Source organism: Mangifera indica, chromosome 3 (assembly GCF_011075055.1).
Source record: "Mangifera indica cultivar Alphonso chromosome 3, CATAS_Mindica_2.1, whole genome shotgun sequence".
NCBI classification, from domain to species: domain Eukaryota; kingdom Viridiplantae; phylum Streptophyta; class Magnoliopsida; order Sapindales; family Anacardiaceae; genus Mangifera; species Mangifera indica.
In genome coordinates this window covers 6,251,354-6,279,270 of record NC_058139.1, presented here as the reverse complement: position 1 = coordinate 6,279,270, position 27,917 = coordinate 6,251,354, and the positions used below count along the sequence as shown (strand labels likewise).

Genomic DNA, 27,917 nt, shown 5'->3' with positions numbered 1-27,917 from the left:
AAAAATTAGCAGCGGTTTTACATATTCTTAGATGTCTTAAGGGGACGATCACTGAAGAGAATTGAAAGAAGAATAAGAATAGAAGAACTAGTAGAAACGAACAAAAGCCAACAGATGTCTTCAATTGTGTATAACAGATTCATATGAAATGAAGCTTAGAAGCTCAAGGAACTTATGGGAATCCAAGAACTAATGAGCAGCAGAAATGTATCATAACACTATGGAAAAGATAAAGCACCTGGGCTTTATCTGACAAAGAAATGGACATTCTGGGGGACTGAAAGCCCAAGCTATTCAAGCCCCAATCATGTTTGAAGGTAAGGTATCGGAAAAATTATGAGAACATAACCAAATCGCGTATAATCCTGTAAACTAAAATAATATGTCAAGTAGGATGTTCACTTGGATAACAACTCTTCCAATGAGGCTGGTGTCCATTGGCCAGCCAAAATTTCATACAACCTTGCCTAGCAATATTAGTATATTAGTCATTCAGAACCGGAGAGGCATTAAATGCACAAACAAAAGCTCTGCTTCACCACAATGAGTATGACACTTCAATTTGGCGAGGATGGAGACACGAAATATACTAAAAACTAACCAGAAAGTTTGAACTAAAAAGTCGTAGCTTAAATGATATATCATGAATCTTTGCAACTTCTATGTCTCGTAACCCAAACTAGATTAGCTAGTTCGATTGGGAAATAGACGCGATTGAATCGCAACCAACACCCAAGTCTTCACATATTATAAAAAAAAAAAAAAAAAATTCGAAGTTACCAAAAACTTGAACCCAACACCTTTTCAATCAAAATAGTGTATGTACCCTCAAGCCAAATTCATTTTAAATTAAATTTGATTTAAAATTTATATTTCATTATTAAGTATACAAAATTGTGTTTAATATTGTTTTTATTTAATTAAATAATTTACTTATTGTTAATTGACATAAACAAACCTCTGCATTAAATAACAAGGTCAAGGTTAGAACTAATAAAATTTTGAGTATACGAATAGATATACACATAATGTTTTATTAATCCTGCTTGCAAACTATTCATTCATCTAGAAGCTCTTCAAATCCAGTAATCTATTAGTTCATCCTTGAAATTTCGTGATTTTTTGGATATAATGCGCAATAAAAGAAACAGTGTTGGACTTTTTTTTTATTCCAAACGATCATAACTGAACTGTTATTGAGCAAACTGAACTGTTATTGAGCAAATACGTCCGAGAATTTTTCACCTTTTGTCTGGCAAGACAATTCATTCAGTGCATTCCTCCACTCGTGAATATCATGTTCTCCTTTCAGGCAACTCGCTATTGTGACAATCGCCTGGGCAGCCCAGCGCATCCATCGACAATAAGTTTCCTTGTTACTTCAATATCTGAACCTCCCAAGATATTGTCGCCCGCTTTATCCATAAACAACCTCAGTGCTTCATCATCTGACAGCAGCATCACATTGACTTGTTTACAACCCATAGAGCTACATATCTCTTTTGAACGAGTGGTTATTGTCAATTTGCATCCATTATCTACAGTCGGCACAGGTATTCCTACTTCCTGAAGGGGAAATGCTTTCCACATATCATCTAGAATCAGCACAAACTTTCTATTTTTCAGCATCTTCATTATCTCCCCCGCTCGAATTTTTCGGTCTGCACTGTTTGAAAGGCTTTGAATGCAGCTGCAATTTGATTTTGCAATTCCAGAAGATTAAGTTGTCGGGAATCTTGGGATACAGTGATCCAAATCACATTCTCGAACTTTTTTGGTTCCTCTTGGAGTTTGTTGTTGATATGCTTTACAATAGTTGTTTTTCCGGCTCCGCCCATACCACAAACTCCGATACGCTGGACATCACTACCCATCAAATATCCCCAAATTTCATCCTTAATTTTCTTCGCCGTCGTTTCGCCGACTAATTCTGTTGTTGGAAACATCAAATCTGCTGGCCGGAGGTTCATCAATTACCAAACTCCCAAATGTACCCTTCTCATAGTGATCTTTGACTTTTTGAATCTTCTCCTCAACAAGTTTTCCTAGAGAAGCACGTGAGCAATATTTTACTTCTCTAGCTTTTCGCTCCATTTTTGGTGCTTCATCAATGATCACTTCCGCATTTTGCAACCAATTTCTGACTTCAGCGGTTGCCAATTTCCTTAATGGTCCACTCTCCGCTTTCAATCTTTCTTCAATATCTTCCTTTCGGCATTTTAACGTCTCCAAGTTGCTTTTGACGATATCCATATTTTTTTGAAGCTCCCTATGATATTGAACCTGTTTATACAGTGGAGGGCGGATTCCATTAGCCTGTTCCCCTTGCACACTGCCAGAACTGCATTAATTGATTTTTTTTTTTTTTTCAAAAAGCACTCAACACATTCGTTTATTTTTCATGCATTAATTAAAAAAATAAAATTTTATTTATTATGAATTCATAAATAAATATTCCATAGGTTAATTTAAAAAAATAAAACTTTATTTTTATTTATATGAAAACTTCCCTTATTTGAAAAACTTAACAATATCCTTTTATACGTTCAACTATTTTTAACAATTTCTTTCTCACACATCATATCATTGGTTTGATATTTTTTTTCACTTAAGACTGGATTTTAAGTGAATATATATATATATATATATATTTGCAAAACTTCATTCAAGTGAACATAACTCTTAAATTTGTTATGATTATCAAATATATATATATTTATTTGTTTCTTGTACATCAATTTATAGGGAAAAGACTTCAATAGTCAATAAAACTAATGAAATATTAGTTTTTTTTTTCAAGATAAAGACTTAGGTTTAAGTCTTTATTATATTTGTAAAATCTTAATTTATTTAATATAATAATTATGGGTTTGCTCATTGTGTCTCGGATTTACCTGTCTAATAGATACGGACGGAGTCCCGGTTATCAAAAAAATTTACAAGGGAAAATGATAATAATTTAAAAAAATGAAATTTATATTTTTTGACTTAGATTTTTAACACTAGCTAGTAACTCTCCAATTAAGGAAGAAAGAAATGGGATGTACTTCAAGTTGAATACTGAATAATTGAACACCCTTTAAAGCATATGGTTCTTTAAAATGTGTCTCTTTTATTTCTTCATTAAATAACATATATATATATATATAATCATTGTTGTTCCAATTAAGATAAAAAATATATGTTCATTAATAATTTAGCCAATCAAAATTTTATATAATTATAATGATTTAAGTAAATTTATTCAACTAATATTAGTTTTAATTAATATAATCAAGTAAATAATAATTTCAACTAATTTTTTTATGGGCTTTCCTTTCCGGTCAAACACAATTTTATCAAGCCCACTTCATAGCCCAAATCAAAGGACATATTCGTTGACTTCGAGATACAAGGGTTTTAGGTTTAGCTCTGCTTTATAAAATCGCCTCAGTTCTGTCTTCTATCCATTTGCTTGCAGTCTGGCCGCTTCGCTATCTCGCCTGTATGTCTTTCTCTCATGCTTTGAATCTTCTTTCATGGGCCTGCGTCTTATTCATTTTGAATAAGGTTGATATTACAATCTGGGATTTTGTATTTTTCAGGAAGGAGATTTATTAAACAATAGAATATCAACAACAAAAAATGTCAAGGCAAGTACACTTTCGTTAACTTTTCGGTTTATCTATGTGTTTTTTATATTACATTAAGGGAGTTACTTTTATGTTACGAAGCTGTAAAGATTTGAGATGGAGTTTTTGAATTTGTCAAATAATGGTTAACTGTTATTGTTCTTTATTTTATGGTGCATTCAATTTCTAGTGTTGACTTCTATGCGTATCTTTTCTTACAATTTTTTGTTCAGACCTTAAGGGAAAGGAATAATTTGCCCTGTATGTGTGTTGATACCTTTCTGTCACTCCTTTGTTGATTTTGGAATATTATTTTGCAGTGAAGAGGTTGCTCCTGTGGCTGAGACCACCCCGGCCCCTCTTGGCGAGGCCATGGATCTCATGACAGCATTGCAGATTGTTCTCAGAAAGTCACTTGCTCATGGGGGCCTTGCTCGGGGCCTTCATGAGGGTGCAAAAGTGATCGAAAAGCATGCTGCCCAGCTGTGTGTTTTGGCAGAGGACTGCAACCAGCCTGACTATGTCAAGTTGGTCAAAGCTCTCTGCGCTGACCACAATGTGAGCTTGCTGACAGTTCCAAGTGCAAAGACCCTCGGCGAGTGGGCTGGTGTAAGTATTATGTATTGTTGAATTATCTATGATATTTCAATTTGCTTTGCTGTAATAGACTTTTATTATGGTCATTTGTTATTTGTGTATCAGTGTATCCGTGCTGTGTTCTCCCACCAAATGTTTTTTGTTGAATAATGTCGGTCCATTGATAAAGTATTTTAACTCACCAGCTTCTTGATGGTGTATTGCTTGAAGAATGTTCTAGGTTGCTTTTGTAGTCATTGCATAATCTAGTGACACATGCAGAATACAATGATTATAGGGAAAACCCACTAGTTTTCTGCTGTCGGGCTCTAGAGTAACACTCTTTTCTACAGTTGCCTCCTCAATTCATGTAAGAAAGGATTTTGCATCTAATCTAATTCTTATCTAGCTGTATTCTTAGTTACAGTTTACAATTTCTTTCTTTCTACTACTATGTTCCCCAATTGTTTGAAGTTTGTGAGATTTCATAATCTTCACTCAAGTTGCCTCCTGATTCTGCTTCCATTCAGTTGATCAAATGGTTATGGATTTTTATTGGGTTTTGGTCCATATTACAGTGTTGGTTTCCTATTGATATTCATAGTGCTTGCACTGTTAACCATCTTATTTATTTTAGTTTGAATTGCTTGTTTTTGGTTCATGAGTTGTAAAAGTTTGTTTATTTGACAGTTGACAATATGTATTACTACTGTTGATGTATGTTTTTTTTGGTAATGGGTTTTAAAATTTTTTGGGTAACCGGATCGATGCTGTTGATGTATCTTAATTATTGCTTGTCATTGCAGTTGTGTAAAATTGACTCTGAGGGAAAGGCTAGGAAGGTTGTTGGTTGTTCATGTGTTGTTGTGAAGGTATGAATTGATCTCATAGTACAGTAATATATTATTATACTGTTGTATATTCACTTATCAGGAACTGGTTTTCAGGACTTTGGCGAGGAGAGTGACGGTCTTAATGTTGTCCAACAGCATGTTAAGTCTCACTGAGTAGTTGCAAACGGTCCTAAAACTGCTGCGATTTTGGTTCAATTTGTTGGCCGACTCACTTTAAGGAGGTTTTTTTTGAGTGTTTAGTTGATATTACCTTAGTATTTTGTTTACCTTAATTTCGGTAGAACATCTATTTTTCATACATGTTGCTGGATCAAACAATTTTGGTTTGAGCAAAAATTGACACTGAGCATATGTCCTTTTATAATTTTTTAGCCTTACCCAGTATTTGAAGATACTTTTATAATTTTTTTTAGTTTTAGAATGGACATAGTAAAAAAACAATAATATTTTTTATCACTTTCAATGATTACCAAAGCTAAATAATGCTATACCCAGAAAAACTTTATTAAATATATTTTTACAACTTATTTTATATTAATTTTAGAATTAATAATTATAAAAAAAATAAATTTTAAACTGTTGTCGATGGTGAATGTCATCATTGATAATGCCATTGTTTTGGTTGTATACCATCTTTAATCTACAAGTGAAGAGAATAAATGGTTATATTTATCGGACATGCCAAGGTATATTTTGGCTGTGTTTCAAATAAGGTTAAAATTCAAAGAATGGACAAGTGGTCCTTTTATGCTACATTTTATGTTTCGCTGTAAATAGAAAAATACCCATTTACGAGGATGAACAAATGCAAAGTTAGGCCTAGCTTTTAGGGTTATTATTATTATTATTATTATTATTTTTAAGTGAGAACCTAACTAAAATGTAGCATTTAAAGAAAAGGGGAAATGTCACAAGACGCCCTAAAGTTTTGCTAATTTATCTTTGTCACAACCATGCGGAAAGTCAATTCCGTTCAGTTCTTGATGGTCAAGAATCGAAAATTATAGCATGCGGTTATAAAATCTAAATCATAACATACAAAATTTGATCGGTTTTTATAATTTTTTTACAACTTTCATATGAGATGATATTTTTCAATTTAATGAGTTTGGAAAAGAAATTAAATAATTTTAAATTTATTGGATAATAAGTAGTAATTATCTATAATAATAAATACTAATCTTTATTACCAAGAAATGGATAATATTTTGCACACTTTGTCCGTATGGGCAGGCAGGGCAAGCCCAAGTTGCCCAACACTCTTCTGTGAAGCAAGAAAATGAAGCGCCAAAGGGAGTGAGCAGCTAAGGTACACATAAAATACATAGTAGCGGATGTGAAAGCAAGTCATAACAAGCCAAAGTGAATGCATAAAGTGGAAAGAACCCGAAAGTAACTGGGTTCTCTGTTTCCTGCATGCTCAACGCTTAGCCTCCCTTTTGCTTTGTTTTTGTTTTTTAAATTTTCGTGTAGTGAGTGGGAGAATTTTAGGAAAGTGATCGCGTTCAACTGCTGAAAATATGTTATTTCCCTAGTGGGTTTTCAGTTAATAATCAAAATTTTCAAATTGGGAAGTGTTAAGCGTGTGTTTGCGTTTTAAAGTTTGTACTTTAGGGTTTCTTTTGTGGGAGTGATACTGAAAATGGGTTCTTCAAGGAGAGATGCTGAGCTTGAGGAACAGGTCAAGGAGGTTGGGAGTGCGCTTCTTAGTCCTCCATCTGCCTCTGATGAACTTATTGCTCTTCTTGATGTAATGAATTAAATTTCTCTTAATTTTTTTTTCTTTTTGTAAAACGGGTCGATTGTTTGTTTGTAAATGTTGGTATGCATGTGTAATCTTTTAGATTGTTTGATATTTTTGTAAATGGCATGTTAGATTATCAACCAGGTCTGGGTGTTAGTTGGGTTTTCAGTTGCTTGCAAACACTCTATGCTTAGCAAATATGTTTATGGTTTTATGATTTTTGCATTTGTCCATTCAAAAGATACAGGTGCCTGTAATAGTAGAAACATAGTATTTTGACTGTCATATGGTGATATTTTTTAGTGATATGTGGCCTTCCTTGTTTCATTTCTTGCGGTAAAGTAAATAATGTTTGATATTCTATTCGTATGGCATGTATGGTTTTGTTCTTGTGGCTTGATAATTTTTTTATTTTATTTTAATGCCTTTTCATTCTTCGGTTTCTGTTAATGATACTAGATGTTTGTTTGTGGAATCAGTGATAAGAAGTTAACTGGGTCAATATTTTTGAAGGATTCTATGGCACTATTATTATAAGTGTTTGTGTATTTTGTAAATCAAGATTGTTTTTTGAATAATTAAAAAAAATTGTTTCTTTTTTTAATCAGTTTAGAGTTTCTTTAAGCTAATAATTCTTATTGTGATCAGAGTTCAATTTTATGGTGCTTTGTCTAATGGTTACTGATGTTTTAAATTTATTTTATATAATCTTTATTCTGGAAAGTTTTTGTGTAGTTATTGTAAATTTACATATGTGTAGCTCAGCAATCAAAACATTCTCTAGTCTAACTTTAGTTTGAGCTCCATTTCTGAAAATGTCTCTAGTTTGCTCTTTCTTTGGCTACTTGCTAATTTTGACCATTCTCATGACTTCTTTATGCCTTTTTTTTGCTTCTTGTTAACTGCCTCATTTTTAATAAACTTTATAGTTTAATTCTATTGTTTTGATATATCTTTTAGAGAGCTGAGCATTTGCTTGCAAATGTGGAACAAGCACCTCCAAGATCAATGCAAGATGCACTTCTACCGTCAATGAAGGCATTTATTGCTGATGAGCTATTAAGGAATTCAGACACGGATGTGAGGCTTTCGGTTGCATCTTGCATCAGTGAAATCACCCGAATAACGGCACCAGAGGCTCCCTATGATGATGACATTATGAAGGTGCTATTCTTATCAGTTCTTGAATCTAAAAAGACATTTGAAACTATAGTAATTTGTATTTAGATTACCTTTCTTCCATGTTTGCGGTTAGAGGATGTTTTCATTGGCTCTGATGTATTCTGTTTCTTGAAATTGTTGGTACACAGGAATTTTTTCAGCTGTCTGTTGCAGCTTTTGAGAAATTGTCCAATGTCTCTGGTCGTTGTTATACAAAAGCATTTTCCATTCTTGACACCGTTGCAAAGGTCAGGTCATGCTTGGTGATGTTGGACCTTGAGTGTGATACATTGATTATTGAGATGTTTCAACATTTCCTAAAATATATAAGGTAAGTTCATTGTCAGTCTTGTTTACTCTTTTTCTGTCTCTTTTCATATTAATGTCTGTCTATCTTAATATTAAAACTTCATTTCTATAAACTCATGAAAAATAATTCCTTGTACCATGTAAAGGCCAAAAATCACAGTGAATGTTATATCTCAGGGCTTGATTTTTCAAAGTGGTTGTGACATACAACTATGCAAAGTTTTCATCGAATGGATCCATAATATTTAGTTCAAATCTTGAACTTATCGGACCATAGTAATTGTAACAAATTTGATGTTTAAAGCCTATCCAGTCAATTTTGGTAGATTTGCCTGCTTGATTTCTAGGCAACACTTTTTTCTTTTGGTTTTCTAGTTTGGGACAGTTGAAGTGGTTGAATTTGTGTGCCTGAAGTTATAGTTATATATGCATCGAATTGACAATAGTTTACCATAAAGCTAACTAAACTTTTTGTTTGTATGGAGCTTTTATTTGAAGGGGCAAGACCAGAGATAATGACTATGCCCCCTAGACTTTTGGACTATGATTTAATTTTACACTTAAACTCCTTAGGTAAACTTAATTCATGCTCCTCGAGATGCTTTTGTTTTTTGGTGGGTCTAGCAGGCATTCTGAGATATAAAATGTTACTTGTTTAAGCTGCTAGACAAATTATTTTTCCTCTTGGTATTTCCTAGGAAAAGAAGATAACATATGCTTATATGTTACATCAAAATCATCCAAGCTATCTGAATACTATCGGCATTTGTGTTAGAAACAGAGAACGAGCCACCTAAGTGTTGAGATGATTGCAGGAACCTTGTGATTTAATCCAAAGATTAGAAATTTCCTCTTTTATTGGTTGATGCCCTGGTATCTCAAATAGCTGACTTTCACGGCTGTTTTCTCCTTTCTGATCTCATCTCTTCTGTTTCCCTTCTCTTGAAGGTTAAGATATGAATCATGTACAGGAAGTAAGACTCACATTGGTAATTGACAAGTGAAGCTGGGATTAGGTTGTCAGCATGTTAAAGAAAATCAAGATGGGGATAAGTTCTATGAAGGATTGAGAAATCATTGACAGAAAAAGCTTAAGTTGATTGATAAGAGGCCTACAAGAATATTCAAGTTTAAAATGTTAATGGAAGCATGCACAGCCAGAATTAATCAGTAGGCTTGCCATGAGGATCAAATAAAAACACAATTGCAAATACAAATAAAAAATACATGTTATAAAATTCAGAGGATTTCAATATAAGACCTTGTGGCTGAACTAGATACCATGTTGAGAAGCCATTAACGCCAAAAGTTTTTTGGTAACCGCTAAATGCAACATTGACTGTACACCATTATGTTTTGGTGGGTAGGTGTTAGTTGTGTGCTCTTGGATTTTTGTAGTCAAGAGATGTTTTGACACCGTTTAACTTATTTGTTCTAATTTTCTGAAGATTTTTTATTCTTGCAGTAAACTGTGGTAGTCTTTGCTTTTCATCTTATTTATGTAATAGTTGAAAATTTGCTATCCTACTTCATTTCTTGGTATCTGCAGCTATCTTCTGTGGGTGATTTATTATTAATGGTGTTTTCTTGCAAATTCTAAGGTCCGACCATCCACATGCTGTATTTTCATCCATGGAAACAATTATGACCCTGGTCATAGATGAAAGTGAAGAGATTTCCTGGGATCTTCTCAATGTTCTTCTAGCTAGTGTCCGAAAAGAGATTCAAGTATTTGCTTCTTGTGCAACATTTTCTGGTCATTATAGTTTTAATTTTTTAATTATTTTTTAATTGTACTATTTTCTGAATTTTCAGGACGTTTCTCCTATTTCTTGGAAGCTAGGAGAGAAGGTTATAACTAATTGTGCTGCTAAGCTTAAATCCAGTTTCATGGATGCAGTGCCGTCTAGAGGCATAGCTTTGGATGAATATGCTGAGATAGTTTCCTATATATGCAAAAATGAATATGGAAACCTCCAGGGTCTTGATTGTTCTGGGAAATATTTGGTATGTTTCTCCTTGTACCACTATTGCATGGACTGGTATTCAAATATTGAAGACATTGTCTTACAATCATGAAATTTTATGCTTTGATTGAATTCAGTTTATTTAGCTAGTAAGTTTAAAGCTAGTTTTAGATTCTTAGCTGCTCTTGTTTGGACATTTCCCTCTTTCCTTTGGTTTTTGGATAGAAAAAGTGAATAGATTGTATAATTTAATTGACAGAAAAAAGGTCTTCTTCTAGAGATGATCATCAACAAATGGCCATCAGAAAATGAAAGCAGAGGACATCACTATGCATTTATTATATTCACAATCAGTAATGGATATGAGATGTCTATAGGATACTTTATGATAGAACATCTTCAGCAGCATAGCAGTGATAATATAATTGTAATGAAAATGATAGAAGGGCCTATAGAAATTATTTTGGAGCATTGATATCTGTTAACAAACATTGAGTGAAGTGTTGCAAGGTTTTGTTTATGTTCATGTGATATATGCTCCTTAAACCAGCCTTGTTCTATTACTAGAAGAATATCATCCTTAAAAAGGTCAAATAGAATTAAATGTTGGATCATAAACTCTTATATATTTCTCTCTCATCTCAGAACAAGCTTTAAGCATCATGTAAATTAGTCATAAAAACTCCAGATGGAATTAATGGCTGTTTTGATCCAACTTGACCTTTTTGGTGCTGACATTGCTTGCATGAACGTGCATCACTACGTTTCTAAATGCTTGATAGAGTTCTTGGACAAATCTGGTTTCATTTGAATCATGTAACCGTTATACTGTCAATCTTTTGAAAATCTAGTAGATGCATTAAGTGGCCATTAAATTCATCATGGAGGTCTATGCCAGTTGTAAATCCTTGTGGAAAAGAGAAAAATCCAATTGTGTTTTCTGATTCTCCCAATCTCTTCTAATGTAATTTTGTAAGTTGAAAAAGATTTGTTTTTCCCAATTATCTTTGTCTCTCAACTCATAATCCTTGTGTCTGAAATATATCCTATTCTTGTTCTGGTGTTGTAATTACCAAAATGTGAAACACTTTTTCATCTCTTGGATGATGTGCCACTTATACAGTAACACTGAAATAGGAGCAGTTCCTGTGAATGTAATCAAGTGAACAGAAGTTTTGGTAAATTGCATTAGCATGGCTCAGGCAGATGAACAAATTGTCCACTGGGTACATTAAATTGAGTCTGTAACATGACTTATGTTGATGATGTTAAGTCTGAACTATTGCTATTTATTTATTTTTTATTCTTATTTTCATTGTTTTTTTAATAATTCCTTTTCTATAGTTGTAACTTATATTTTATTGTTTATTGATCAGGCAACTAATGGATTAGATCCTGTTTCTCCTGGAGAAGTTTGCCATGATGTGGATGATATTTTCAAGTCAGTGAAGTATAACGGAACTTCTCCAACCAGGAATGATGAGGCCATGGATAATAGGTCCTCAAAAGTAATTGAGCAGTCTACTCATGCCGACCATTTCAGAAGTATTGATGCGACTGCCAGTGCCGAACCTCATAATTTAGACTCTATAAGGAATGTCAAGTCAGATACTGAGCCAGAGAGTGCTCCGAAGAAAAGGGGTAGAAAACCTAATTCCTTGATGAATCCAGAGGAAGGCTATGATCACTCTTGGATTTTTACTGGAAGAAAAAATTCCAAAGTACCTGGTCACAAAAAGTCTCATGATAAGGAATTAGAATGTTCACCCACTGTAGATCCAGAATTTAAGAAGGGGGCTTTACTGTCATCAGAAAAAAATGCAGGTGAACCTGCTTCTTCCCCAACCCCAAAAAGCCACCTAAATAAGGACAGTCATCGTAGAAGAGGTAGGCCAAAGAAAATACAAAGTACGATGGATCAAGATGGTGATCTGAATTCCCAGTCAGTGACATTGACCAAATCTGCAAGTTCCATTTTGAAAAAGGAGCCTGAAAACAGACATGATAAAGAAATAAAACGACGTAAGCACTCATTAGAAGGTGAACTTGCTGTAAAGGATAGTGAGGAGACTGCTGCAGCTCCCGGATTTGGTGTTTTGGAGAAGGAAGCTGATATCCGAAGTGATCTTGAGGAAAAACAACAAAAGCTGTCAACTACAAAGGCAAGGGGAAAGGGTACCAATGAGGACAAGCCATCAGTGCAGACAGATTTCAAGAAAGGGAGTTTGGTTGCCACTGTTTCAACTAAAGGTATTACTGATGCATCTGGTACTAAGGTACGGAACAAAAGAGGAGTTTCATTCTCTTAGTTTCCCCTGTTACCGGTAAATCTTTGTTTTAGTGTAAACTCTCACATTATCTTCTTTTCTTGTCAACTGTGAAGAAGGGGAGGATTCCTAAGGCTGCAGGTAAATCATCAAATAGAGATGGAAGCAACCCAGAGGAAACTCCGAACACAGAAGTCAAGAGGAAGCATACTGTAGGGAAGGAAGTGGTATGAATTTATTATTACTTTTCTGCCATAACTTATAAACATATTTCTGGGGTCTGTGACCTGTTTCTATCTTCTTTTGGTATCTTATTAAATGTCTGCCACGTTACAAGGTCTAATGTTATTACCCCTCTTGTCAACTGTATAGAAGAAGAGTACTGCATCTAAATTGTCAAATAGAGATAGAGATTGCCCAGAGGAAACCCCTAAAACCAAAGTCAAGAGGAAGCATACTACCGGAGAGGAAGTGGTATGCATTCAATTTGTTTGTCTGCCCTGGACCTGGTAATTTTGTCATGGCATCATTTGTTGGAAAGACATTGGCACCATTTATTCTTATCATAGAAGAGGCCAGTAAAGAATAATATTGGCATCTTTTGCCGGAGTGATACATACATTCTTTAGCAAAATTATCCAACCTTTGCTATTATTAACAAACTGCAGAAAAGTAGCATTCATATCTTCATCACTTGGAAATATATATATATATATATATATATATATATATATATATATATATATATATATATATTTTAAACTCGGAGTTGGTTGATAAAATATTAAATATAGCAAATAAGTACAGTCTAATATTCATCTAGCGCTTTCCTTTCTTTTTGCTTTCCATTTGTTTCTTTGATCACGGTGGAACAGCATTTTGTTGAAGATTATTTGTACTCTGAAGCTGAGGATTTCCCATAAGATGTTTAGGAAGCTGAACCACTCACTTATTTTGAATATTTGGTGCCCTTGGTTGATTATACTTGATAATTTGTAGATTGTTTTAACCACTCACACCATCTGCATTGATGTAGTAGTATTTTAACTGCTTTACGTTTCTTCTTCTCTTCTTAAGCTTCTTGTCTTGTTCTACTTCTTTATATGTATTTATCTGATTTATCAATCGAATTCAGGCATCTAAAGCGTGTGAGTATGGTGAACAATTGGTTGGTAAGAGAATAAAGGTTTGGTGGCCAATGGACAAGACGTAAGTATCTCAGTGCACCTTCTTTAAAAAATTGCTGTATAATATTCTAGTTAAATCGTAAAAACTTGTGTCTTTTTTTATTTATCTGGTCTTGGCCAGTTGGTTGCATTCATCGGCTTCTGTAATACTGAGTCTTATTCTCTAAATCAATATAATTATCCTTCACTGTCTAAAGGTCAATTTGGAGATTTTGACTGATCTAGTAAGCCTGCATATATCCTTCTTTGTAGTTTTGAGATCCAGGGCACTCATGCCTTCATTCTATCACATGACTTAGTGTCGATTAGATGTCTTTACAGAAAAATTTAGGTTCTAACACATAATTATTGTCTAAGAAGGAACTATTAGCAGGAGATGGTTGGACTGAAACTTTAGGCTTGGTAACTTCCTAGAGATAGTATTGCATGTGACGTAGCTACACCAACTCGCTGGATGAATCGGCCAAATTTTGCTTATTATAGGCAAGGTTTTTGACATGGGGGATTTTGGCTCACAAAAGCAGTGTTTATGGCTGGATATGGGTTGGAGCAAGGATTTTGTAATGTCACTTACTGTTTCCAGATGCTTTGGATGTTTGGTGCACTTTTTGTGTTCCTAAGGTTTCCAGAGTTACCCAAAGTTCACAAATATTCATTTATTGAAGTATATGATCATATTGTATATTTGTTACCATGCAATTTGAATCCTTCCCCATCGTTATCTGTAAGATAGAAGCTGAAACTTCCATTTATTTTCTCATATGCATTTGTTCTTGTTCTATAGGTTTTATGAAGGTGTCGTTGATTCTTATGACTGCATCAGAAAGAAGCACAGGGTAAAATGAATTTGAATGCCACATGGATAACCTATATTCTATCAAAGCTCTTGTTAATTTACAAGTCGTCATACTGTTTCTTACAGTCTAGAGCCTATAATCCATGGTCTTTTATTTAATCCCATCTGTATATTGTTAACAATTATTTCTTTTCGTGACTTTTTGAGTAGATATTGTATGCTGATGGGGATATAGAGAGATTGAATCTTGAAAAACAACGTTGGAAACTGATTGGAGATGTTGATATGTCAGAAGACGTACGTGTTCTGCTTTATTAGCAATTTTAATTTTCTTTGTTCAGTACTCTGCTATCTACTTCCGTATAACATGCTGATCATATAAACAGGGACAAGAGACTGATGTGCGAAAACCTGGTGCTTTGTCTGAGATGTAAGTATTACTCTCTAGTTACACTTTTGCCTTCCTGCAGAAGTATTCTATTTTAAAGTTTTAAACATCCAAGAATGGAGTATACTTTGCACTAGATTAGTCAACAATTTTATGTTTTGGTGTGACAAGATATATTATAACTGGTGGCTTTTATGGTTTGCTAATTGGTCACATTCTGTACTTAAAACGGTCATGATTTATCATTTAACGAATGACTGAAAAACAGTTCAACATATCCAGTTAGAATAAACTCAATTGACTCCAATTCTTATAACCATTAACATCCTAGAAGATATCTCAAAATCTCTTTCAAAAAAGTTTTTCAACTTCTGAGGAGTATATTAGCCAATGCAGTAGTTCTTGTTTCTTCTTTGCCTTCTCAATGATGTCTTGAACATGTTTTTTTACTAAAATCCCAATTTAGTCATTCTCGCCATGGTTTTGAGTGGTGATTACCTTACGGTTTGCTTTGTGGGTTTCTCCTCACGTTTCCTTTGGCTTACACATCTTTTTGTTTTATTTACATATGCAGATTGCAGAAGGAAAAGGATGACACAAAATTTCAGCTGGTCAAAGAAGTGAAGGCCTCGACCTTGAAAAGGTTGGTCTATTATCCTGAATAATTTATGGATTCGGATTTGGTATATTTCGCCCTTGTTTGATAAGGTGGTTTTCTAGGAGTAGTGATCATGCCATTGCATCCAAAGCAAGGGCTAGAAAATCAGCCAGTGCTTCTGCAGATGGTGCTAAACTTGACAAACCTATTATTGGTGATGAACCAATGATCGATGCATCTGAGAAAGATAGTGGTCCAAAAGGGGATGATCACAACTCTATTAACAAATTGGTAGTGAGAGACAGGAAACTGATATTGACTGTAACCAAACCGCAGCAGCAGACTAATACGAATCCTTCCAATAGCGAAAGCTCCAAAGTTGGTGGCAGGGAATCTTCTGGCGTTTGCAAATCTGAAGAAGACTTGGACAACAACAAAGAAGCAAAGAATGTGGAATGATCCACCAACATGGAAGCAAATGAAATAGTGGACTTAGGCCAAGTGGTAAAGGCAGAAGTGGCTTAAAAACTTACAAGTCTGGGGACTGTATAGTTAAGTGTTAATTTTATATATAGTGTTGTGTTTTTGAGGTGAATATCAGCTCATTTTTGCCTTTTTATTCTGCCAGAGCTGTAAATGCATCTCTTTCTCACTGTTGTGTAATGGCGGGTCAAAACAAAAACTGCAGACCTTTCAGACTGGAATGTAATTAGTTATCCATATACTTATTAAAGCTTATTCTGCTATGCTAATGATACCCAAGGCTGGAAACTGAAAATATGACAATTCACACTTTTTTATCTTCAGTTATGAAACTGGGGCTACAATTAGTTGATATTTTTATATATGTTAATTTCATCCATTCATGAGTTTAAGAGATTGAAAATTATCAAGCAGTATGGTAACTATCTGAAAATATTAGAAACACTATTCTATCATTAAGAAGATAAGTGAAGTGAAAAAATAATAATAATAATTTTACATTAAATTTAACAGTATTTATATGTTATAAAAAATTTACTTTAAAATATAATTTTAACTATTAATTATTGTTAATTTCAAACTTAAGGGTATTATTAATTTTAAAAAACAGAAAAGTTGCATCCCTTCTATTAAAAGAGTCAATTGACAACTACTGTTATTTGACTTTATTTGTTGAATAGTCTATATGAAGAAAGTTTAATCATATATTATTGATGAATAAATTAATAATAATTAATGATTGATAAATAAATAATAATGGTAAAAAATTATCAGACGGAATTAGGAATTTATATGCTATAATATTACTCTTAATTAGTTTTAATAATTAAAATTAGGTTGAGCTTTCCTTCTTGATAATGATGAAGTAATTTTCATGTACAGTTTAAAAGGAAATTCCAATTATTTCATTTTCTTGAATCAATTGCATACAATGACAGCACGCACAATGAGAATCTTATAAAATTATATGTCAAAATTTCTCCTGAATTTTTTAAGAGATTTTCTTTTCTAAAGAAGTCTAAATGGATTTGAACTCTAGCATCAATGGCCAAAAGATCCAAGCTTAAATAAATACTTTCTTAATCATGTATGGTAGCAATCGCAATCCATGCATAAAAATTAAACAAGTGTCATTAAAAAATAAATGAAAAAAAAGGGGATTTACATTAATAATTTAAACTAGTGGGATTATATCATTATAAACTAAAATTATTTAATCCCATTAGAGGAGAAATTGATACAAAGGCAAGACACCTTGATCTTAGTGATACAATTTTTATATCAACTCACAATAGGGGCAATGCAACTCCAAAATCACTTTTAATTATACATTAAGACTGAATTCTAAGCGAGTTATCTTCTTGCTGTGTAGGAATAGGAAGATGACCCTTCTCTTGCAGGCTCTTAACGGTGTCGTATAGGCACTGCTTCACCGGTGTAAACTCCATCCCCAAGTCCTTGAGCTTTTGGTTTGAAAACTTGTAGGGTTTTGCTCTTGGGTTATTGTCATCTGAACACCTGAAATAGTCATTCCATATTGGAAAGGCATAAATAAACCATTCAAAATTAAATTAAGCACAAAAATGCTCATTTACACAGACAAACACATGAATTAATGTTAAGGAGGATAAAGTTAAGTAATTATAATATAATTATAGGAAAACTGAAGCAGAGATTAAGTAGAGATAATTAAGTTTAGTGATGCATTAGAATAGGAAGTATTGAGTAGGTGAAGACAGTACTTGGGCCACCGACCCAAGTCTGGACAAAGACATTTGATTAGCTGAGGATCATTCAACCCCATTATCTTGATCATTCACATATATTCTTTTCCTTTATTTCTCTCTTTGTCTTCATCTGTTAGGTGGGGTTATACTACACTTCTTTTGTATCATTATGTAGCAGAGTTGGTATAACTGCTCCACTACAAACAAGTAGCTGACAATTTTGTCTTTCTCTTTTCGGGTCTTCTCTAAAGAAAATTTAATTAGATGTTGAGAATTGGATTCTAATTAATGAACATGGAACCAATTGATGAAACTTCAGAAATAAGTTCTTGTTTATTAAATAACATGAATGATTTAATTTTCAGATCTATAGTAATTACTGTTACTGATGGAAAAAACAACTTACTTGGTGGGGATGGGATATTCAGGGAAGAACTTTGCAAGAATCTCCACCACCTCGCCACGGTGGAGCACACTTTCGGCGCAGAGGTATCGGCCGGAGGCGGAGGGATTCTCGTAAACAAGGATGTGGGCAAGTGCCACATCCCTAACGTGCACATATGCTTGAACAGAATTAGCATAAGTCTTTGCAGAGCCTGTTAAATACTTCAAGATGTGAATAATGCTAGCGTTTATGGTTGACTGCAACAGTGGTCCTAGCACTAGAACCGGGTTCACCACCACCAGGTCCACACCTTTCTCCTTCGCCTCCTCCCACGCCGCCTGCTCCGCCACCGCTTTTCCATAGCAATACCAGTTCTGATCGATAAAAATTGGTAAGCTTTGTTAAGCTAAAGAGAAACACAAATCAATATTGATTTAGAATACTGATTTTAGAATAATTAAATTAAGCGACCTTTGTGTTCTTGCAGAACTCGAGGTCGCTCCAGCAAGACTCGTCAACCACAACATCGGGGCTCCGATTGGGGTCCATGTACACTGCGCCAATCGACGACGTGAACACCACACGCCGGACTTTGGCCTCTGCCGCCGCAACAATCACATTCTTTGTTCCAATTACCGCCGGCTCCACCATTTGTTCCTTCATCATTAAACAAACCAAATCATTTCACGTCTCCCATAATTCTGTATCACAAAAAGCATCACGCCAAACCTTCTTTATTAAAGAAAACTATAATCATAAACAATGATTACTCAACATAAATGGTAACATTTCTAGTAAAATTTGTAAAAAAAAGGTAATGGAATGAGGTCAAACTTTGGGTGAGTGCGCAGACTTCTCACCTACCGCAATTGGAGAAAAGGATATATCATGGAACCCACAAGTGGTTTCGTTTGTTAAAAAAGCAATTATCATATAGAATTTTTTTTTTTTTTTCAATTTAGGTGAATGACATATGCACTGTTTTTTTTCTCACTTTCCTGCAACCAAACAGCGAAAAGAAACAAGCAAGGAAAATATAAAAAGAATTATCAACACACAGGATCGTCTGTCACGGGCGAAGCAGTATGGAAAACTCCATCACATCCATTAATGGCTTCTTTAAGACTCTGAAAATCAAGAAGATCAGCTTTGCATAAAGTCAATCTTTCCTTCGCTCCTTCAAGCTCCCTCAAATGGCTATTCTTCGGATCATCTATAAATTCAAAACCACACTCATGAACAACACAATTCTCTTTTAAGAAACGAAAATCAATTAATCAACAACTAAATTACCCGGATTTCTGACTGTTCCTTTCACATTGTAACCTCTTTCGAGGAGGAGCTTAACCATCCACGAAGCTATGAAGCCACCGGAGCCCGTGACACAGATAGTTTGGCCGGAAACTGGGGAGATGTCGACTGGCATATTGCGACTGGTTGGAGAAAAGAAGTAGAATATTTGTTAAAGAGTGGAAAGCCAGTATAAGAATAAAAGATACAAGTGCCTTTATTTATAATGAAAGAAAAGTTCACCCACTCACCTACCGCACGGGTAAATTTTTTAAGGTAAATTCTACTGAATTTACGTTTGTAAATTCTTTTATTTAAAAAAAAAAGTAATTAACAAAAATCTCATCGCTGTTAGTAAGTCAACTATGCGTGAAAATTGATCAAACTGTACCTTATAATTTAAATATATTAATTGTGGTTTGCAATTTTTAAAAAATAATCCAAATAATATATGACAAAGGCACCTCAATTTCCATAATTTTGAAACCTTAAACTTAAAGAATACGTGTACAAATGAGGCCAATGCAAAAACAAATATAATATAAATCAACTCTTTGAAACAATCACAGCCACAACTTTCTGCAGGGCCACCACACTCAGGTCTCTACCCTCCGGTGCTGTCCTTTTACAAGTTCTTTGCGCTCTATCATATAATAAAATTAAGAAGTTTATGCTAAAATAGTCAAATTATAAATTAAGAAGTTAATTTAAGGAATCTTTCATACTATTGCATGAAAAGCCCAATTATAATTAATTGGATTAAGAACTCTTTCATATCATTGAGGTGTTCTATTTATGGCTTAGCAAAAGAATTCGGTCTAGTTTTTACCTAATATTTGGTATTATGTGAGTAGGTTTGGATAATGATACTAGCACTATTAGGGTAGGTTTTACTCTAGAATTTTAACGAATCATAATTGACTAAAAAATGAAAACTTAACTGGAAACTTATCTGATCTGACTCTTAGAAAACTTTTAAAACTCTTTATTCTGGTTTTTTTCAATTACAACATCTCCATTTTTAAGAGACATAGAAGATCAACAATCTTCGATTGAAGAAAAAAACCCGATTACGTGGTGCTTAATCGGTTGGGATGATGATAATAGTGAAAAGTCATGTTGTGAAGCAACTCATTGGGAGTTATTGTGGGTATAGTCATGATTGTTTTTTTTGAGAGGCGCCTTGAAAACTTATGTTGAACCTGTGAAAGCATTGTACTACTATATGAGTAGGTTTTCCATAGAGTTGATATATAGCCTTGCCTTTTCCACCACAGTTTCTTCCTCTTCTCCTGCCTCTGTAATTATGGACTCGATAATCTCCAGTACTTGAATTGTTATTTGATTGGAGATAACCGAGATTGGCATTCCCCCTACCTTTAGTTGAGCTACCTCTTTGGAGATCATCAATTCACTTAGAACACTTGGAATATCGAGTATCAATTCAGAATCAAACACTTCAGCCAATGAGGTGGCCAACACATCTGTTGCTTCCTTCATTTTCTGAACATTCTCACTAATAGGCAAGGATTCTTTTCTTGTGATTTGAAGTAGGTGTACTTAGATTGAGACACAATTAATTTTCCTTAAACAAGCTTTATCTCTTGCGCGTTTTGACATCTAACTACATGCCTTACCATACTTTCAGTCCTGGAAGACAAGCCAATTCATGATTAATTGATCCATTCTACACCATAAAACAAAAGCAGGATTACACCGATTAGTAGTAGTACTCCAGATCAAAGGCTCTTACAACTGACAATACTTGCGATCTCCAATAAGAGTAATTCTTCTGAGTCAGTGTGATAGTAACTGGAGGTAGGCTCGATAAGCATAAAGGAGAGAATGTTGGAAGATTAGCAATGTTTGGATTTTCTGATTAACACTGAATCTACTGACTTTTGATTGTTGAGTGATGAAATTTCTTTACTAAGAATTGACATGTTTGGAAGTTGAATATTACCTAGAAATTGTTCCATCAACTCTGATACCATGAAAGACATCCAATTTCTTCTTCAATAAACTAACAGCTAGAGAAGAGAAATGCTTGTTGTTAATGCCAAAACAAATACAATTCATATAATCGATCGTCTGACAAGCTAGCATCCTTGTCCACACATTAAAAAATTTCAGGATGTCTATGCCTGAGAATTTTATGTTCATGTTTATAGATCCACCCAAAATTTTTTCGTTGAGAATGATGCTCCCAGAGATCAATACTAGAGCAAGTGAAAAAAACCTACGATATGTAAAAAAATTTCTGTTCTTTGCCAACTTTGCACGTTCCAGTGATATGAATGAACAAACGACTCACACATAGCTTTGGATTTTGCATGGTAGGTGAGATATCTCTCCATCAGACCTTTGCTAAAGTCTCTCTATCCAGTTAAAATGGAAAATACTGCTCAAGTCAAATCACCAAATGACAATTCCACAAGCTTGTAATTCAGTGGGCCACAATCCATCCGCAAGTTGTTGCACCATATTTGCTTAATTCATACACACATAAGCCTTCCATCATCCTTCTTTAACTTCTCTAAGCATATCACTTTCGCTGAAATTTCTCACAACTGATCTTACTGATTCGTGTCTTGTTTTTGTACATTGTAACCTAACACGTTGAAGATTTTGTCTCGATCAAATCAAACCCAATCCAATAGAATTTTTTCAACTTAATTAAGAAGTAGGCAAGACTTTGGTTGTTGGGATGGAGACTTGAACAGTAAGTATTTGGTGTAATTAGAAATTGGTTACTCAAAGGTGTAATATAACTACTATTGATTAAAAAAATATTATAATTGGGAGACATTTTTGAAGTTGTCCCTTTCTTTTAGATCAAACTTGTAACTTGTAGTATGGCAGTTCATGTTACTATAATGATTTCTACACTGTTTTTAATAGATTTTTAAATAAATTTTCATGCTTCTGAAATCAGTTAATTAATATTTTAAGTTGATTGATTGAAACAACCCATTGAAAGCAAAATATTTCTAGAAAGTAAAGTATCTTTTCAATGGTTAACAAATAAGTTTTGGTTTCTCATTATATATTCCCATGCAATACCAATACCTTTAATTTTCGTTTTGCTTTTGACTCTTCAATTCTATTAAAGCTTGTTCAACAGTATATACTGTTTAGATTGAGTTATATTTTTCAAAGGTTCAGATTCAATTTTTCGGCCTCGAATGATCTGGCATGAGTATAAATTAAAAGTTAATTAGAATTGGGGTATTTTTCAGATATTTTGTTGTTCAATTTTCATAGTATTAGAGCTCTCTGACTATCGTCAGGGAAAATGGAGAACTCTCCGTTGCTCTCTAAGTGTCCTGAAACACCTAACAAAGGTTCTTTGTCTAGCCATGTTTCTGATACGGTACAGTTTCTCGCCTTTACATATTGAAAACTAGAATATAACTTAGGCATGCTTCGAAATCACATTCGATATAAATTTAGTTCATTATTTAGGCTTTCTGCTTGCGTTAAGAATTTGAATTCAAATTAACATCACATTTTCGAAGATTAATTTAAAAAATATGAGACATTCAATTATCCATGCAAGTATAAACCCTTAACTTTAATTTCTATATTAACGCTGATTGTTTCTTGAATCCGTTTCCAGTTTTTTCAGGATGATGTTTGTCTAGAGGAGTCAAATGGATTGAACCGGTCCGAAACTTGACACAATAAGGTCCGGTCTGATATTGTAGCGAGCACAGATTGTAACGGTCGAGTCGTGGGCCAAAGCAATAGAAGCTTTATTTAAATTTATTTTATTTATTTATTATTATACACATGATTGAGACAATCATGTGTATAAAGGATTGGGCTAAAACTAAATTTAAATTTTAAAATCGAGTTACTAAAGATATATTTGAAGAATTTAAAAACTTTTTAAGACGAGTAGATAAATGATATATATATTATTGTACTTATTTTTGTAATTATACAAGATATAAATTAATTTATTTGTAATATATTATAACATTTTTTATTATATAACTACAATATTCTTTTATTATAAGTGATAGATTATAAAATAAAATATTTGAGATATTATCTTCGATTTTAATAACTAAATAATAGTTTAGGAAATATAATTTTAAAAAAATAAATTTCAAACCAGGTTTGTGCTATAGGTCTGACCTAACCTTATATATATAGGATTGAACCGTAGGCCTTGTATTTATCATGGGCTGGCTTGGCTAGAGCAGCCCTGACCCACCGCCTTTTCTAACATCTTAAAGGATAGGAGGAGCATGGTGACCCTTCTCATGGAGGCTTTTAACGGTGTTGTATGGGCATTGCTCCGCCGGTGTAAAGTCCAACCATAGATCTTTCAGCTTTTTGTTTGAAAATTTGTAGGGTTTCACTGTTGGGCTCTTCTCATCTGAACACCTGCAATATTTCACCATAATGTATTGTTAAATATTATCATTTTCAAGATTTACTAAAATAATGTAAAAAAACTTACTTGGTGGGGACGGGATATTGAGGGAAGAACTTGGCAAGAATCTCCACCACTTCGCCACGGTGAAGCATGTTTTCTGCACAGAGGTATCGGCCGGAGGCGCCCGGATTCTCGTAAATGAGAATATGGGCAAGTGCGACATCCTTAACGTGCACATATGCCTGAACAGAATTAGCATAAGTCTGGGCGGATCCATTTAAATACTTAAGAATGTGAATAATGCTAGCATTGATTGTTGGTTGCAGCAGTGGTCCAAGCACCAGAGATGGATTCACCACCACCAGATCCAGCCCTCTCTTCTTCGTCTCCTCCCACGCCACATGCTCCGCCACAGTTTTTCCATAGCAATACCAATTCTGCAAAAACTTCAAAAAAATATTTATGTATATGATCAGCATTAAATGGATATACATTATTTAAATATATATTTACCTTAGTGTTCTTGCAGTAGTCAAGATCGCCCCAGCAGGACTCGTCAACGGAACCAATTGTTGATGTGAACACCAGAAGGTGGACTTTAGCCTCGGCAGCTGCGAAAATCACGTTCTTTGTTCCAAGCACCGCCGGCCCCACATCATCCTTCATCATAAGAGTTACTTAGTCAAAACAAACATTATGAAAACTAAGTCAATGGATGTACCAATTCGGCCTTCTGTTCTTAACTTTCATTCTGCTGTCCTATTCATATCAAATTTTCACATTTTTTATTTAGTTTTTTTTTATTGTACTGTATCGCAATCGTCGTATTAAATATTAAGAAATAACTTGAATTTCATATTAAATAATTTTCAGAAAAGTTTATATCCAAAATGATAAAGAACTCACCGGAACGTCGGGGAATCTCACAGGCGAAGCAGTATGGAAAACACCATCACACCCTCGATTGGCATCTCTAAGACCTTCATAATAGAGAAGATGAAGTTTAGATAGCGAGTTTTGTTTGGAACTAGACCATAGATATGGGCAAGTGCATGTCATATTTATAAGGTATTATTTACTTTTTTCTCGTTTCAAATTTAGCTAAGTACTGTCACATAAGTATGAATAAATTAGATATGTGGAGATGGCTACATTTCTGCTTAAATGGCTCGGAAATTTGTCTAGTAAAATATATAATTTGGGCACTAATAACCAATTTCTATAATCATTTTGGGAAAGGTTTGAAGCTAACCCATGCATCAAATTTTGATCATCCTCAGCATTATCATGACTTTGTTTAATGGTTCCGCTTATTCTCGCTGCCAAAAATTGAGGGCCAGTGGCCAAGATGAAACCGAGGACCACCACCGTGTGGCTAACATTGAGCCACTAATTTCTAGTCTCAATGCATGCCCACCAAGGGCCATTCTAATGCTGAAAACAGTAGGCAGGGGAAAGTCAGTTGCAATAAATCTGCTGCTGATACCAAAAGAAACCAATAAAAACATGGCTAGATCATGAATGTATGAAAACACACATATGCCCACTAATGGATTTGGCAAAATGGTTGAAATGATAATTTCAATATGAATTTAGAGGTCTTGACCCTCTCTGGTCTTAATGGAGAAGGGGACGAAAACAAAGATGAAAAAAATCTTTGTAATTAAAGACGAGGATACATATGTCTCCTCCCCACCCCGCCTTCGTCTCCATCCCCATCCTCATCATTTTATATTAACATCTGTACATAAAATACTAACATAACTTTATAGTTTTAGATTATTTATGTTTTTAAAATTTATTTAGAGTTTTGTTGTACATATTAAAGTGATTAATATATGATATTTGTGATATTTGAAATAGTGAGGTTGTTTTAGTTTTACTTAATTTTATTATTTAATATATTTTTGTTATATTTAAAGAGTACGAAGAGAAGATTTTTTCTCGTGAGAACAGAAAAAGGATTTTTTTGGTGAGGAGGGATTGAAGAATCTTTGTTATTGTCATAATGGAGATAAATATTGATATCTCTTACAAAGATGACGGGAATTGATATCCTCTTCTCACCTCTCCTGTTGTCATCCCTACAAATCGGGCTTGTTGCCCAAAGGTGACCATGAATAACAACTCAAAAAACAGGAATTTGTTTTAAATTTTTGAACTCGTATCCGGTTAGACCCGTATCCGTAAAATATATGTTTTACAATTAGGCCAGATATGGTACTCATGGATAACCTAATTTTTTTTTTAAATGAATTATTTTATTTCTTGATTACCTAAAAAGTTTCAACAATCTCATTTCTCAGCTCCAACATATCAAATGTCATTCCTCTTTCTACCATTATCAAGCCCATCGTCTTCTTTATTCAATCATTCAGTTTAAACCAATATTTTTTTAGGTAACTATTCTTCTATCAACTCAAAATTACGTAATTAATAAAAAATAAATTATCAGTAAAATTTTTAAATCTCCTTTTAAACACCACCTAAATGTTAAAATTAACTTCGGACTTTGATTGTAACTAGTCATATAGCCTCTAGAAAAAGAAGTACGATCGATCTTCACACCCCTATCGTACAAGAACATTTATGGACTAACCTAATATTGTTTATAAATGATTATTTTCGTACATTTTAATGAATAAATTCTCAAGATTTGAAAAATATATTATTCGTAAATATATTCTTGAAATTTAAAAATGTTTCAACTTATATAACTTTATCTTAATTTTATTAGATTGTTGTTATATTTAAAATATTTGTTTATAATACTAAAGTTATCATTTTATAATTTCTGACATCTGATAATTATAACAATACATCAGAGTTAGACATAAAGGGATAACAATTATGTAATATTTAAACTTTAAACTTTTATTGTTTATTTGATAAATATCATTTTAATAATAATTTGAAAGCTTTGATACAGTCCCAGTACCATATGGAATAAACTTTTATATAAACAATGACTGAATTGTAGAATCAGGTTCTATTGGCATTTCATATTCCACGTATCTACAAATTATTGATAATTAAATCCACATTCTCATGACATTGACTATTCTCTAATAGCCAAAGGACTATTATTCACTAAAGTTTTAGCATATTCTCAAAAATATACCTGTTTTATTTTGAAAACTCAAACACCCATTTATAAGGCTAACTTCGGTTAGAATTTTCAGTTATAAATAAAGGTAAAATTATTATTTTATCTCTAAATTCTAAAACCCTTAAAATTAATATCATTCCCTCCTCCCATATTTTAAAAACTAACAATTTCACTCACCCAAAGTTTAAAAAGTTGACATTTCACTCCTGTAAACAAATTTTCCATTCTTTGCCAATTTTCCATATTCCAGTTATATGAACATGAACGAACGACTCACAAGTGGCTTTGGATTTTGCATGGGAGGTGAGATATCCCTTCATCAAACTTTTGCTAAACTCTCTTGCCCAATTAAATTAGAAAATACTACTCAAGTCAAATCACAAAATGAGTTCCACATTCTTCTAACTCAGTGGGCCACAAGACATCTGAAAGTTGTTGCACCATTGTTGCTTAACTCATACGCACACAAGCCTTCCATCATCCTTCTTTCCTTTCTCTAAGCATTTCACTTTCGCTGAAATGTCTCCCAGTTGATCTTACTTATTTGTCAACTTAATTTGATGCAATAATTCAGTTTTTGCAACCTAACACGTTGAAGATTTTGTCTCAACCAAATCCAATCTTTTTTTAAGAAAAGAAACATATAATTTTTACTTAATTAAGAAGTAGCCAATATTTTGGTTGTTGGGATTGAGACTTGAACAAGTTTGGTATAATTAAAAATTGGTACTATTGATATATAGAATAGAACTATATTATAATTGAGATACTTCTTTTGAAGTTGTCCCTTCCTTTTATATCAAACATTAAACTTGTATTATGACATTTCCTGTTACTAAAATGATTTTTACACTCATTATTAAAGTGTTTTTAATAGATTTTTAGATAAATTTCCATACCTATCAAATCAGTTCATTAATATTTTAAGTTGATTGGTTGAGCAAAAGTATTTCTAGAAAGCAATTAATTCTACTAACCATATGTTATATGGTTAATGAATAATTTGGTTTCTCAGTATATATTTCCATGTAATACCTTTAATTGTTTGACTTGGTGGGTATAAAATTATATGTATCTA

At 33.6% G+C, this 27,917-nt stretch overlaps 5 protein-coding genes across 6 annotated transcripts; 2 read left to right on the top strand and 3 right to left on the bottom strand.

The window, feature by feature from the left end:
• Positions 1–1,320: 1,320 nt before the first annotated feature.
• LOC123210935 (probable disease resistance protein At5g47260) lies at positions 1,321–2,253 on the bottom strand. Its single transcript, XM_044629434.1, has 2 exons — positions 1,978–2,253; positions 1,321–1,566 (listed from the first exon to the last, which is right to left on the bottom strand). The coding sequence occupies exons 1-2, from the start codon at positions 2,251–2,253 to the stop codon at positions 1,321–1,323; spliced, it is 522 nt and encodes a 173-aa protein (XP_044485369.1).
• Positions 2,254–3,383: 1,130 nt separating this feature from the next.
• Positions 3,384–5,405, top strand: LOC123209989 (40S ribosomal protein S12). Its single transcript, XM_044628116.1, has 5 exons — positions 3,384–3,484; positions 3,585–3,632; positions 3,932–4,220; positions 4,994–5,059; positions 5,135–5,405. The coding sequence occupies exons 2-5, from the start codon at positions 3,625–3,627 to the stop codon at positions 5,192–5,194; spliced, it is 423 nt and encodes a 140-aa protein (XP_044484051.1). The 5' UTR covers positions 3,384–3,484; positions 3,585–3,624; the 3' UTR covers positions 5,195–5,405.
• Positions 5,406–6,247: 842 nt separating this feature from the next.
• Positions 6,248–16,213, top strand: LOC123209987. 2 transcript variants are annotated; one of them, XM_044628114.1, is made up of 14 exons: positions 6,248–6,791; positions 7,746–7,949; positions 8,096–8,277; positions 9,857–9,983; positions 10,071–10,262; positions 11,599–12,498; positions 12,606–12,716; positions 12,862–12,963; positions 13,625–13,698; positions 14,461–14,512; positions 14,683–14,769; positions 14,859–14,902; positions 15,435–15,503; positions 15,587–16,213. In XM_044628114.1, the coding sequence occupies exons 1-14, from the start codon at positions 6,684–6,686 to the stop codon at positions 15,915–15,917; spliced, it is 2,583 nt and encodes an 860-aa protein (XP_044484049.1). In that variant the 5' UTR covers positions 6,248–6,683; the 3' UTR covers positions 15,918–16,213. The 2 variants fall into 2 exon arrangements, with proteins under 2 accessions (XP_044484049.1, XP_044484048.1); XM_044628113.1 differs by having other exon boundaries at positions 6,249–6,791; positions 15,581–16,213.
• Positions 16,214–17,086: 873 nt separating this feature from the next.
• On the bottom strand, positions 17,087–19,548 carry LOC123209988 (cinnamoyl-CoA reductase 1). The gene is made up of 5 exons (XM_044628115.1): positions 19,347–19,548; positions 19,112–19,266; positions 18,525–18,710; positions 18,075–18,427; positions 17,087–17,459 (listed from the first exon to the last, which is right to left on the bottom strand). Exons 1-5 carry the CDS (start codon positions 19,477–19,479, stop codon positions 17,273–17,275), a joined length of 1,014 nt encoding a protein of 337 aa, XP_044484050.1. The 5' UTR covers positions 19,480–19,548; the 3' UTR covers positions 17,087–17,272.
• A 3,944-nt stretch (positions 19,549–23,492) lies between these two features.
• On the bottom strand, positions 23,493–24,789 carry LOC123210934 (cinnamoyl-CoA reductase 1-like). The gene is made up of 4 exons (XM_044629433.1): positions 24,643–24,789; positions 24,244–24,390; positions 23,815–24,167; positions 23,493–23,738 (listed from the first exon to the last, which is right to left on the bottom strand). The coding sequence occupies exons 1-4, from the start codon at positions 24,787–24,789 to the stop codon at positions 23,582–23,584; spliced, it is 804 nt and encodes a 267-aa protein (XP_044485368.1). The 3' UTR covers positions 23,493–23,581.
• Positions 24,790–27,917: the final 3,128 nt, after the last annotated feature.